Source organism: Argopecten irradians, chromosome 3 (assembly GCF_041381155.1).
Source record: "Argopecten irradians isolate NY chromosome 3, Ai_NY, whole genome shotgun sequence".
Taxonomy (NCBI): domain Eukaryota; kingdom Metazoa; phylum Mollusca; class Bivalvia; order Pectinida; family Pectinidae; genus Argopecten; species Argopecten irradians.
This window is the reverse complement of record NC_091136.1, coordinates 21296704-21309753: the sequence shown is the minus strand read 5'-3', so window position 1 is coordinate 21309753 and position 13050 is coordinate 21296704. Positions and strand designations below refer to the sequence as shown.

Here is a 13050-nt window from a genome sequence, read left to right as displayed (position 1 = left end):
GTACACAATATGATTGGTTGCCCTTCCCTGACACATAATGACCCTCCCACAACTGATGTGATCGGTATTCCACTGTCACATGTCTGATATCCCTAAAACTTGACCCTGGACTGATCAATATTTTACACCATTTCTCCTATTTAATGCTTTACTCCATGCTTGCTTATGCTTTGCTTACCTCACCTTTTGTCCTGATCTTTATTTTTACAGGGACTATTTTCTCCCTAACAGGTTCTGGTGCCCCATGTAGACGCGTCCCCACAGATTATGACCTTCCTCCATTACCTGCTCCGAGGAAACCTCCAGAAAACAATAGGTAAGTTCCCAGCATCCTCCTTTATAGGTGTAACCATGGGTAACCTTATAATGGTGACACAGATATAACTGGTAAGTTCCCAGCATCCTCCTTTATATGTGTAACCATGGGTAACCTTATAATGGTGACACAGATATAACTGGTAAGTTCCCAGCATCCACCTTTATATGTGTAACCATCGGTAACCTTATAATGGTGACACAGATATAACTGGTAAGTTCCCAGCATCCACCTTTATATGTGTAACCATCGGTAACCTTATAATGGTGACACAGATATAACTGGTAAGTTCCCAGCATCCTCCTTTATATGTGTAACCATCGGTAACCTTATAATGGTGACACAGATATAACTGGAAAGTTCCCAGCATCCTCCTTTATATGTGTAACCATCGGTAACCTTATAATGGTGACACAGATATAACTGGTAAGTTCCCAGCAACAACCTTTATATGTGTAACCATCGGTAACCTTATAATGGTGACACAGATATAACTGGTAAGTTCCCAGCATCCACCTTTATATGTGTAACCATCGGTAACCTTATAATGGTGACACAGATATAACTGGTAAGTTCCCAGCATCCTCCTTTATATGTGTAACCATCGGTAACCTTATAATGGTGACACAGATATAACTGGTAAGTTCCCAGCATCCTCCTTTATATGTGTAAACCATGTTATACCCAACCCCGGATTATGTCATAGCAAAATTAAAGGCAATTATTCTTTCCATACAGTTTACTATTATTCAATTCTTTGATCAAAGGAACAATATAGCTGTCCCAGTTTTGTTATTACATATTCCTGGGTTGGATATAACATCAGTGATAGCAACCCCTGGAGTATCAAGGATAAATCTATAAGGAACAGCTTGTTCTGTCTCCTACATTATAAATCAGATTTTGTTTTCTTAAGTTCATAAAGGTCATCTAGTACTGTCATCAAAGTCAAACCTTTAAGAGTCTCCATCTCTGTTTCGATTGTAAATGGTTGTGTTTTTGCGTTGCAGGAAGTTAGACAGTGGTGCTTCAATTCGTGGTGATATACCACTGCCAGTACGTAACCGGGAAAAAGCCAACGATTTGTCGGACAGTATCAATGAAAACAGTGTTGATGAGGTGCGAGTGGACATTCTCATCTCTAAAGGTTATGACAGACTACAAGTAGTAGATGCTCTTCGTGTTGCTAGAAATGACATTCAGATGGCGGAGGAAATTCTTCAAACGTTTGTGAGAAATGTCAGTACGGAGATGTAGATCTCCCAAACAGTCTACCGACACATACATCTCCCAGGTGACATACATAAAACAGTCATAAAAGACCCGTATTGAAGTGAAGTCAGGAGATAGATGGCTATGTAGGACCGCAAACTTCAGTAGGGAGTGTCGATGGCTATGTAAAACTGCAAACTTCAATAGGGAGTGTCGATGGCTATGTAAGACTGCAAACTTCAATAGGGAGTGTTTACATTGATGTAGGGATCACGATGTGAGTGTTGAGTGTCTGCAGAACGATAGGCCTGCTCTGTGAGAAATTTCAGCTTGGAGAAAAATATCTCTGTAGATGTAGTAGGTGTAAACTATTTACAGAGATATAGATACTGTGATGTGAGAACTACAGAGTAACAAAAATGGTCGACAATAGAGTAAATGACTTCAGAAACGTCTAATGGAGATTTGTGATGCAAGAGGTGTGGACAGAGATGTAGGCCCAGAACTCTATGTAATGAGAGATTTTTTTTTATTATTATTTTGAGATGTAGAATTCTAACTTATTAGAGAGCAGTGTTTTTGGAGGTTCAATTCCTCATTTTAATATGTAAATTTTTAAATTATCTTTTAAATTACTCTTTCACTATTTCATAATGGATTATTGTGGAACTCTGCTGTTTTTTACGGAAAGCCTGAAATTTTCTTCGGTCCCTTTGACAAAGTCAATCATATATCATGTGATGTCAAACATGATTGGTCAACAGAACCAGAAGCTTCATTATCTTGAAACTAGATTCTTGGTACTTGGGATACTGAAAGAGTTCCATGGTCCTGGAGCTAGATTCTCGGGTTTGGATATTGGAAAACTGAATATGTGTCGTAATCCTTTAGGTAGAACCTTGGGTTTGGCACTAACATCAGTTTCAATTTAGAATGAATTCATTGTGCAATCATTGAATGTATTGACTCTGTGGATGAGGTTTCCTGACCACCAGGCATTCACCGCTGGGTTCAAAACCCATGTGACCTTGTCACCGGGACCTCTGATCCTAGGTTGACAGCTTTTCTCTGAGTGATTCAGCGTTCCTCTTTTGGAACCAGGCATATCCTTATATCACCCTGACTTTGAATAAGATATTAAATAAACCAAACCATAAATGGTGTATATGTGTTCTTTCAGAACTACTTGGGAGATTCCAATCAAGATAAAATTAGGGGGTTTTAGCAGCACAGATGGGTCCATTATGATATTGTGAAGGTGTTTATAAGTATAACAGTTTTCTGTTGGTGTTCATTACCAAGTAATGTTTATACTTCATACAACAAGCTCATGATCACAGATCAATCAATTGGTCTGCTGCTTCCTCATCTTATAATATCTAAACTGTACAGTATTTCATTGTTATTATGTATTACAATGTATGTATATATCTAACTAATTCTAAAAAGTGCTGAATTTGAGAGTTCACCCACAGTTCATGGAGGATTTTTATAACTTACTAGATGAATTTTCCTCATAAACTTTACCATTTCTTCAAATTAATCAATAATTGTTAATGTAGGAATGTAGAAGTTGGAATTTACATATTATCCTGAAAAATGTGACTTTCAATTTAATTACCTATTATTAACATACTAATATACTGATTCTAAGACGCTACACTGCCAGCAGAGCAAATTCAGTTGTTATTATTTGGACAATAATTGATTATTAGGTGTATTATTATCAGATAAGTGTTTACCTACATATTAACACCTACAAATAATACAAGTCATTTAGTTTGCTTTTGGTACGTATACTTACACAAGCAGTCTGAGGTCAGATGAAGATGTAGGGATTTTTTCAGGATATTATTTCATATTTTTTATCTCAAAGATAAATTGATAACTTTCAAAACTTTTAAAGAGTGGTAAAGTGTATAACTTTTGTAATTGAGTTTACAAAGAGTTATGTTCTAGAACTGTAAAAAAGCTTTCTTTCACAAATACTCAATTTTCGCAATTTCCGTTTCAAAACATTTTCGCAAAAATCAAGTTTCGTGAATTTAAAATTAAATGGAGATATCTTTGAATTTATCTTGGAAAAACTTGGAAGATAATTTATCTTGGAAAAACTTGGAAGATATCAATTCACATGGATAAACTTTTGCAAATTTACCTTGATCGCGTAATTCATGAGAATAAATCACATGGGATAGAACATTGGGTTACAGAATTTTCCTACTCAGAGAGTATCGTATTGAAACCATTACAAGTAAAGATGGTAAATAGAAGAAATATATAGATTTATTTTTATATTTTCAATTGGTAAATATATGGATTCCTTGGCAGTGTAGCGCCTTGTACTGCTTACATGTGTGCAATAAAACATACATTTTATGGCCATTATTCTGAAAGAATACCACAGAAATTAATCATGATGTGGCTGTATGTCAAGATTAAACATCTATCGCACTCAGAGACATCAAAATACCCTACCCCAGGGCCATTACTTTAGAGCATCAGGGCTCCAGGCTTTGTTTAGGATTACACAGGCCTGATCTCCAGGTTTAATCATTTTATAACCATCTCTTAAATATAATTTTTTTATGAGAATAAATAACCAACACATTTGTAAGAGTTTAATATGAAGAGGTTGTAGTGCTACCGGTATGCATTGGTGCAGCTGTTCTGTTATTCATTTAAAACTCCATGGAATAGAGACTTTTAGTCTCCAGATTATTTCATGTACCTTGGTGTTCTTTGTTTTAAGGTATATTTATTTCTCTCTCGCACACAATAGTGTGTAAAAACACTACATATTTTATAACACATACATGGTGCACTATTAAAATATGATATGACAATTCCTTAAGCCATACATTTTTGTAGTGACTACTTAATGCTAAGTGTCCATGTGTACTAATTGGTTTAGTTTTTACATTACTGCACAAACTTTTGTAATATCGGCCCAGGAAATAAGTTAGTTACAACACTGCTTGTTTTATTAATACTTTTGTTAAAAGAAATCATGAATACAAACAATTTGTATTTAATTCAATCTGATTAAAATACAGACCCTTATAACCACTCCGTTCTATCTAGGATCCAACAACATCCCATAAAGGGTCATGTTCGGATGACCTTTTACCACATGTACTCCAGATCAAAGACATTTTCTACACATTGCTACGTCAATTGATAACGTCATTTCGTCCCACTACACATATACATTTAGTTTTGTTTACACTTTGGGCCAGATGAATACGTACAGGAAAATGGTTCGGACAGCTTTTTCAAAATATTTAGTCTCCAGTCAAGATTCTGGCAGTGCCAATTTGATTGGCCATTTCCAAAGGTCATCTTGACGTGACCCTTTATGGGATGTTGTCAGATCCTCTTTATATCAAACGAAGTGATAATAAGGATCTGTATTTTAATCAGATTGTATTTAATTATATATATAACAGAGATAGCTAGGTGTGATGTACCAACCATTAGAACTGTGGATCAATCTGTGATTATGATTCTGCTGTATTTCTGGGTCTCTAAAACATCCTCAAAATGTCATGATGCTCAGCTTATGAGTTTTGTTATGTCTTTCCGTAATTTCACTTAAATTTGTAAACTTCACTTTACCAGTATAAACTTTTGTCTTGATTACTCAGTGAATTTTATATATTGCAGACAACAGGGAAGTTTCTTTAATCCTCATTGATTTTTTTTTTCAGCATAACATGACATTGTGCACACCGATGTCCTTCACATATATACATCTTTCAGGTAGCCCGTAGAATATAAATAGCCGCTGTGTTCTCTATGTAGTTTGTATGCCACTTTGTTATATTCATCTTCAAGTTAAGAGTCTAAAGAAATATCAAGGATTTTTACCGTGAGTATTATTTTATAAAATTACAACTGAACTACCTTATACGTCAGATCATAGGAACACCACCAAGAACCATCAGTGATAAATTACAACTCAGGAGAAAAAACTTCGGCCTGAACTCAGCGATAAGACCCCTCCTCTTAAAACTTTTTTGTTATAGTCTTATTGTCAATAGATAACACTAACAGATCATGATACAATATACCAGATCACCACAAACTGTAATTAGTAATAACTTTAATGTCTTACTTGAAACTTTTGTGCATGACTAGCTAGATTATAACGGGTTCAATCATGACTTGGAAGTATGCAGATCATATTCACTAGACATTGTGTGCATGTATAGGTGATCATTAATAGTGGTTTAATGTTACTACTAAAATATTTTGGCAGTATATTGGACACTAGTAGTTTTAAGATTTCAAGTTTCAAGATTATGAAACAGTCTTAGAATAAAGTTTTTTCATAGCCAATCAAAAATAACATACGTTTTTGTAACACTGTATGTGGTTGGCTAAGTCCAAACTGAGGACCGAATCGTGATCTTGGAGCTAGATTGTTTTTATTGTGATTAATTTGTACATATGGATACTACACAAATACTCAGCTGAGCTGAGGGTGTTATATAAAGTATTATTGTTATTGAAGTGAATATCTGTCGGTGAGGACAACACTATCATCCTAAATAAATTCTAGATAATCTGAATCTCGTATATATGTCAAATAATGAAGATATGACTGTACGCTTAGTGTAAGAAAGCATCAGACTAGGTATGTACCAACACTGATAAATGTGAGCTCCTGAATTTTTAAGGCTGGACAAGTTCACGACTATCAAAATAACACAGATAAATAAGTTCATTCTATCCCACATTTATTCAGATTACCTGCTCTTGGGGGTAGGTATTGATTATTACATCATGCTTTTGTGAGTAACAACATTTTCAGGGGAAGACTGCTTAATTTTCGCTCATAAAATGAGGATGTGACAATCAATACTAATGACAGACAACCGGAATATGTTAAGACAGAATTGGACCAGTATTTGATTTATTTTTAGCTGCCTTTCTTCCATAGAAAAACTCTTCTTTTTTTTATACAATTTAAGAAAACATGTGACATGAGTTAGAAGGGTTAATGGTCTATATATATATATATATATATATATATATATATATATATATATATCATGAGAATTCTATTTTTAAACTAACTGGTAATTATGTGCACAAGGCCTCTCATTCTGAAGCTAAGGCAGACAGCTGGGCATTTTTGCTGACCCCTGCTAGAATGTCCATCTGGGAATGGTGTTGTCCAGACTTGACAGGTTTACTAAAGCTTCTAATATAGCTAGCAGATATAAATGTATATCCATATAAAACACTAAATAGATTCTGTTATATTGAAAACTGTTTATATAAACATTTATTTTGCCCAGATGTGATATTTTTTGTTTTTGTATAATATTCTGTGTTTTTATGCCTTGTTCATATATCGTATACTACCCCACAGTTCTCATTGTTAAACTGTATTATATAATTATATAATAGAAATGCTTTGTTTTCAAACAGTAATTTTAATGTATTTAAACGATGATTTAGAAGTAATAAGGTCCAACTTTGATATATTTCCAAGTATGATGTACAGTGTGTGTACATTAAAGACCCTGCGTAACTTACCACAATATATTCCCAATATTATACAGGGTTGTCTGCAATATTCAGAAATGTTTGCATGGCCCTTTGAATTTGTGATTACAATATGGCATTTTCTAGCTGCTTGCCTACTGAATTTTTTGCACATGTACATGTGTTACCAGAAAATCTTTGTTCCAATAAATATTATGTAGACATGGTTGTTTTGTCAGAAGTGAGCATTCACGAAGAGTTGTTGCCCTTTACTGAAGTCCCTCAAACAAACTTGTAGTTTGACAGATTCTGTATAGTTACATGCGTTATCATACTGCTTATTATCCCAATATGTATTGTATTTAGTACCTCTCTCGTTGGTAAAGTGGTACTCCATCATTCTGTTTCGTCAACGTTTTCATCCTTGTACAATTTAAACCACATGACAATTCTCATTCAACGTTCAGTATATAACATCCTAGAGCTAAACCTGATTTAATAAAAATTTGTTGGTCATAAGGCAAGGTGAAATTCGAAAACTGTTTTATAAATATTCCAAGAGTTCACAGAAAGTGTTTGATGTTTAAATGATGAAAAAGCTATTTTAGGGCATATTTAAATTTCTTCTGTAGTGTAAATGTGTTGAAACCAAAAGGGATTCAAAGATGCTCTGTATTGGTTCTATAATTCAACTTCAAAACCATAGAAAACTTCACTAAAGTGTTAGGCGTTTTCAACAAACAAAAAATTCTTTCTTTCTTTTTTTCAATATAAAGTTTGGGTACATTTTAAAAGTTAGGATCTTTTTTCAAAAATTCTGATTCATATTGAAAAGTGCTGAAATGCCACAACTCTACCTGTACTTCCTGTTTTAAAGTTAATTAATGATCTGCAATTAATCTGGATCACATTCAATTTTTAATTCAACATAGCTATAGATACAGTGCTCCAAATATTTTCAAAAGGTTCATATTAAGACATTAATTTGTTTGAAATGAAAACCAAATTATTAATTATAGTACAAACTGACGGGTAATTATAACTAATTAGCATGTCTCCTGTTGGACAGTAAACAGTGCTGTGGTTATTTATGATGTGTACTACTCATTTGACAAGACTTCTAATTTCTTACTATTTATCAATTGACCAATCAAATTTGATGTTAAAGGGGCTGGTTATAATTGACCAATCAAATTTGATGTTATATGGACTGGTTACAATTGACCAATCACATTCAGAATTAAATCATTTTTCTGTATTTAAGATTACATGTATATTGTGTGGTAAAAAAAAGTTGCTCTTTCAGTGCTCACAGAATCTGTTTACAATATGTTATATTATTTTTTTATTTGTTTATAATTTTTCACACTGTGGACGTAGTCATTTTATTTTTGTTTCACAGCGTCCTTTGAACACCTGTACAAACTGAGCTCAAAGCATGTATACTTTGTACAGAACAAGTGACATATAATATTAATATAAATACATTCAACATTTAAAATACTGTATAAGGCCCGCAGATATGGATTCCCAATTAATGAATAAAAACTGTTATATGAATTTTTCATGTGAGTTATTTTATTTTAATGCTATCTGCAGGGAAATACATTGGTCATCAGATGAGAGGAGTTCTTTGTTACTCTGATAATTTATGTTAAAGCCAAGGTTCATTCTGATGGAACTTAGCCAATGTCAGTGTAGTATCAATGATTTGAGTCGTGTCATTGATATCATTGATATCAATGATGTATAAACTTTTAACAGGAATTCATCATATCATAATATCTAGTCATCCAAGGCAACAATCACTGGTCCTTCATCTTCCAGATCTGATGTGAAGTCCCATTTAAACTTAAGCGTGAGGTGATCGCGAAATTTTAGCCCTTTTTTGCGCAGGACTTCACTAGTTCCAGATCCAGATTCAATATTTGTAAAGAACTCTCTTAAAGTGGAGGTGAGAAAATTGTCCTGAGAGACAATGTCAACAAAGAAATCTTCTGGAATTTCCTTCACCTGGAAATGAAGTACAGTTATCAAGTTCAAATACAGATCAGTGTGTTTTTCTAATGCTTCCTCACTGCTACATAGTAAATGAACCAGCTTTTTCCATTGGTCAAATGCATCATACACCTGACCAATCAGAAAACAGATGAATGAAAACTGGATTTCTCCCAAAATATCATTAGAGTTGTCAGGGTAATAAGTAAGTATGGTATATTCTAATGTGTAACTGGAGTCCATGCTATGTTTCGTGATCTCAGCGGGAGAACTTCCTGGAGGATATTTATTTTTTGGGATCACAGAAAACCTCAGTGATGTTCCTGGAGTTGTTGTCATGTTTGGAAGTCTATCTTCTGCTTCTTGGAAAGACGCTGGGCCGTCGGATGTGAAGGTTCCAGACCTGTTTAAACTTCCATTATTTTCGTTGTTTTCTTTTCTGGATTGACTAGTGCTGCTGTCGGAGACAAACTGTGATACCGACACAATCTTTCCTTTCTCTGGAGAAAGTCGGGAGGCTAGGTCAGCACTCATATGGCTGGACAGGGACACCCAGGTCTTATAACTGAAAAATAAATAGGTACATGTATCTTCAATTTATCTTCAAATTCTGCAATATCATAAATAATGGAAGATACAAAATTGATGTACAATAACATGACTGCAATTGTATAAGTTTCAGAGGTTAATGTTTTTTGCTTTAAAATTAAACACACAATTAAGCAAAATATATATGTGACCTGTGGTCTTCAAACTGAATTAAAAAAACTTGTATTTCTGAAAAATTATCAATTAAGTTTGCCTCTAAATAAACAACCTCAGACATTTTGATTACCGGGTACTAACCTATTGTAAGGGTATGGTCCAAGAAATTTATCCATTTCTTGTGTGTTGTCATGGTAACGCTGCATATCTTCTTCACTGACATCACTTTCTCCAATATCTATAGAGAAGAAATGTAATGTTTTGGTTTTAAGGTTATCTATAAATATAGTCTCATTAGGTTAAAGAATTCTGAATTGAAGGAAAAAGCTGTTAGCTCATATGTGTATACTGTATGACTTTGAACTTTGCCAGTAAATGAAGTTTTCTTTACAGTCCAAATATTTTGCTCTAAAGAATGTACCAATACATCACTGAGAAGGATAATATGTCTATATATAGAAATTTGACGGAAGTCTTATCACCAATTTACCTTGAGATATGTTTATGTCACTAACATCACATACATGTATTAGACATTTACTTGTAATTACAGTAGTCTTAACACCAAATGAACATGGTAATGCAAATTAAATTTAAAACCACAAGCTGATATGTTTAGTTTATTGACCTAATTATTATAATGGACTGAAATTATCAAACTTTGAATAAGAGAACATAATTCTGGGAAGAAATATTTGCTTCAACTCTAAACTAAAAATAAAATGCTAGGAGGTGAGGATCTTATGCTATGTCTTAGAATATACCAAAGGATAGGGAAACACATATAGCATCTAACATTTGTACAGTATATATACAAGACATGTAGATAGTATAAACACTTGACCTACCCTCCAATCTGCTGTCCCATTTCCGAACAACAATTTCTCTCTGCTTAAAGTTGTAAAAGAATCCAGTTCTGGGACTTGTTTCTCCATCTTTGTTGCATGCACTGTAGATTGCAAATTTACATTTTACACACTTTTGTGCTATGATTTAATTTTTCTGTGTTTACCCTTGGTAATTAACAGTAAGTTATTAGGGTAATATATTTATACAACATTTACTTTTTGTGATAGGTATTTTTGGGGATACAGAGTTATATTTTGTGTTTTATTTGCTGATTATAATGTGGGTCAACCTGATACAGACTTAATAGTTGTGCTTTATATTGTACCTCTTTGCATATATTAAGAGTTATCTTCCCTTGTGGGTATATGTAATATATAATTTTTTAAACTATATAACTTATAGAAATCAATTTTGATGGCCTGTATATAACGCATGAGGGAGGATTATAGTGATAGTAACCCCTGGAGATGAAGGTTGGATTCACCAGGTAAGTCTGCATTAATTTTTTTTTGTGTTCAAATTAATATGCAGAAACCACTTGAATGTAATTGTTTGTTTTAAGAGACAGGCCCCAGTTATTGCTATACAATCTGTATGTGTCAGAGCTATTCACAAGCATGGCCAAATCTTTTGACTAAAAAGGTGATGAAATCAGTTAAACGTGAGAATTACCTGTAGTAAACAAAGTGGACTCCGGGTGGTATCATTTTAACACCACGAAACTGAGGTCCAACTTTCCAGGAAGTGTAATCAATTCCAAACTCTGTACCTTCTGGAACATCCAGAAACAACAATATGGCTCCCTCCCGGAACAGAACCTTGGCTTTTTCTTGATCCATGTTGACTTGATCTTTAATGTAAGTATAGTAGTTTTAGTTTGTAGTGAATTTCTTAGGAGATACTAAAAGATGTTATTCTCACTATTATATGAAGTGACTAGTTGCGCTACTATCCACTGGGTAACTGTGAGTTACTTGACATAATGATGTACATTGTATTATGTTTAAAAGACCTGACCAGTTTTGCTTTCCTGTGAAAATTCCTCAGAGGTAACGAGTTGAGTGTGAGCTCCCCTAAATATATAGCTGGTAGCCTATAGCCGTAGCCAGTAATCCAATTAGACACAACGTAATGATAAAAAACATCTCATCATGCTATACCTCTAACATTGTTGGAGTAACAAAGAAACAAAATGTATCAGTAGGCATTAGATGACATTTACGTAGCCCAAGAGATAGAACCAATAATCATATCCTGCCTCCACTCCGTTCCCTCCATCGTTCAGAGCTACGTCATCACAGCTACCCGAGAGACTCTGGCCCTGACACAAGACTTATAGACATTATGACAGATAGATCTCTGTCTACGCCAGACATCTATCTATCATAACGTCTAAGTCTGGTGTCAGGGTCAGAGTCTCTCGGGCTAACACTTACTGTTAAATAATGGAAAAATTGATGATGATGTCAATGGTGTTACAACCTCTACCATGAAAATTAGACAATTTCTTTATTTTTTATGTTAGTCATTTCATTAAAACTTGAGTGGGTTTTTTTTCTTGTTTTTTTTTTTTTTTTTTTTTTTCATCTGCACTTCAATCTATATCATGTCTGTAAAGAAAGTTAGAAACATCTGTAGTTCATCTATAAAATGACCGCCTTCATCTTTCAAAATCACACAAGTACATGATAAACACTAGAACAGGTTTAAATATATATAAATTGTGACTAATTTTCAGACACATGTGTTAACGTTCCTACCGTCCACAACATATTTGTCATAACATTTTCTGATAGAAGTTATCCCAAATTCTCAGCTAACTTACAAAACTACACAAACTTAAAAGACGATAATTTTACGTAATGACCGCCACGTGTTGAATATATAGATTTAATACTATTGGTTTTCTTTTTGGTACATAAGACCTCTGGTCATGCACCATGCAAATAATTATTTGGAGCCAACTTACATGTACAGCATTCAACGTTTTGAGCACGTTTCTACGACCAAAACACAGGAAATACAAGGGGAGATAATTAGAAACTTACCGGAAATACTAAAGAGACGGTATATACGGTCGACAACGTCGAACATATCCGGAAATTTACGATCGCTTATCTCTCATGTTTGGCATTTTTCTTACTGTGTACAATAGACTACAGTGTACACCGTAGACATATCTACAAAAATATTCCCTATCGCATTTAGACATATTCGTATTCTCCTTCCAAATGCGGCCATGTCATCCAAGTGATTTATTTTTAATATGATCATGGTGTAACAGAGATTTAAATAGAGGTTAGTTACACAACGAGTGTTTGTTGAATATTGAATTTATTCCAGTGAGTTATTTTTTAAAAGTCACAAAAGACACGAGCTTAAGCGAGTGTCTTTGTAAGTTTAAAAAAATAACTTACGAGTTAGGAATAAACTCAATATTCAACCACGAGTAATGTTACCCGTTTCTACCACAA

General features: G+C 34.0%; 2 protein-coding genes across 5 annotated transcripts in view; one reads left to right on the top strand and one right to left on the bottom strand.

The window, feature by feature from the left end:
• LOC138317833 (E3 ubiquitin-protein ligase CBL-B-like) overlaps positions 1-8589 on the top strand; it is a 28166-nt gene extending 19577 nt beyond the window's left edge. For 2 of the 4 annotated variants that reach the window (XM_069259755.1, XM_069259753.1), the window contains 2 exons: positions 232-316; positions 1327-8589. In XM_069259755.1, coding sequence (XP_069115856.1) covers positions 232-316; positions 1327-1573 — 332 coding nt within the window. In that variant the 3' untranslated portion in view covers positions 1574-8589. Of the gene's footprint in view, positions 1-210; positions 317-1326 lie in introns of all 4 variants that reach the window. The other 2 variants (XM_069259754.1, XM_069259752.1) reach the window with 1 other exon arrangement.
• Positions 8585-12627, bottom strand: LOC138317835 (protein AAR2 homolog). The gene is made up of 5 exons (XM_069259759.1): positions 12546-12627; positions 11249-11426; positions 10576-10676; positions 9869-9965; positions 8585-9587 (listed from the first exon to the last, which is right to left on the bottom strand). Exons 2-5 carry the CDS (start codon positions 11413-11415, stop codon positions 8810-8812), a joined length of 1143 nt encoding a protein of 380 aa, XP_069115860.1. The 5' UTR covers positions 11416-11426; positions 12546-12627; the 3' UTR covers positions 8585-8809.
• Positions 12628-13050: the final 423 nt, after the last annotated feature.

Excerpts from the sequence above, each read along its gene's own strand:
- LOC138317835 (XM_069259759.1), bottom strand. The coding sequence starts at position 11,415 with ATGGATCAAGAAAAAGCCAAGGTTCTGTTCCGGGAGGGAGCCATATTG. Across the intron at positions 9,966-10,575 it reads ATGGGACAGCAGATTGGAGG|ATATTGGAGAAAGTGATGTC; the intron begins GTAGGTCAAGTG and ends TCTTCTCTATAG. Across the intron at positions 9,588-9,868 it reads GGACCATACCCTTACAATAG|TTATAAGACCTGGGTGTCCC; the intron begins GTTAGTACCCGG and ends TTTATTTTTCAG.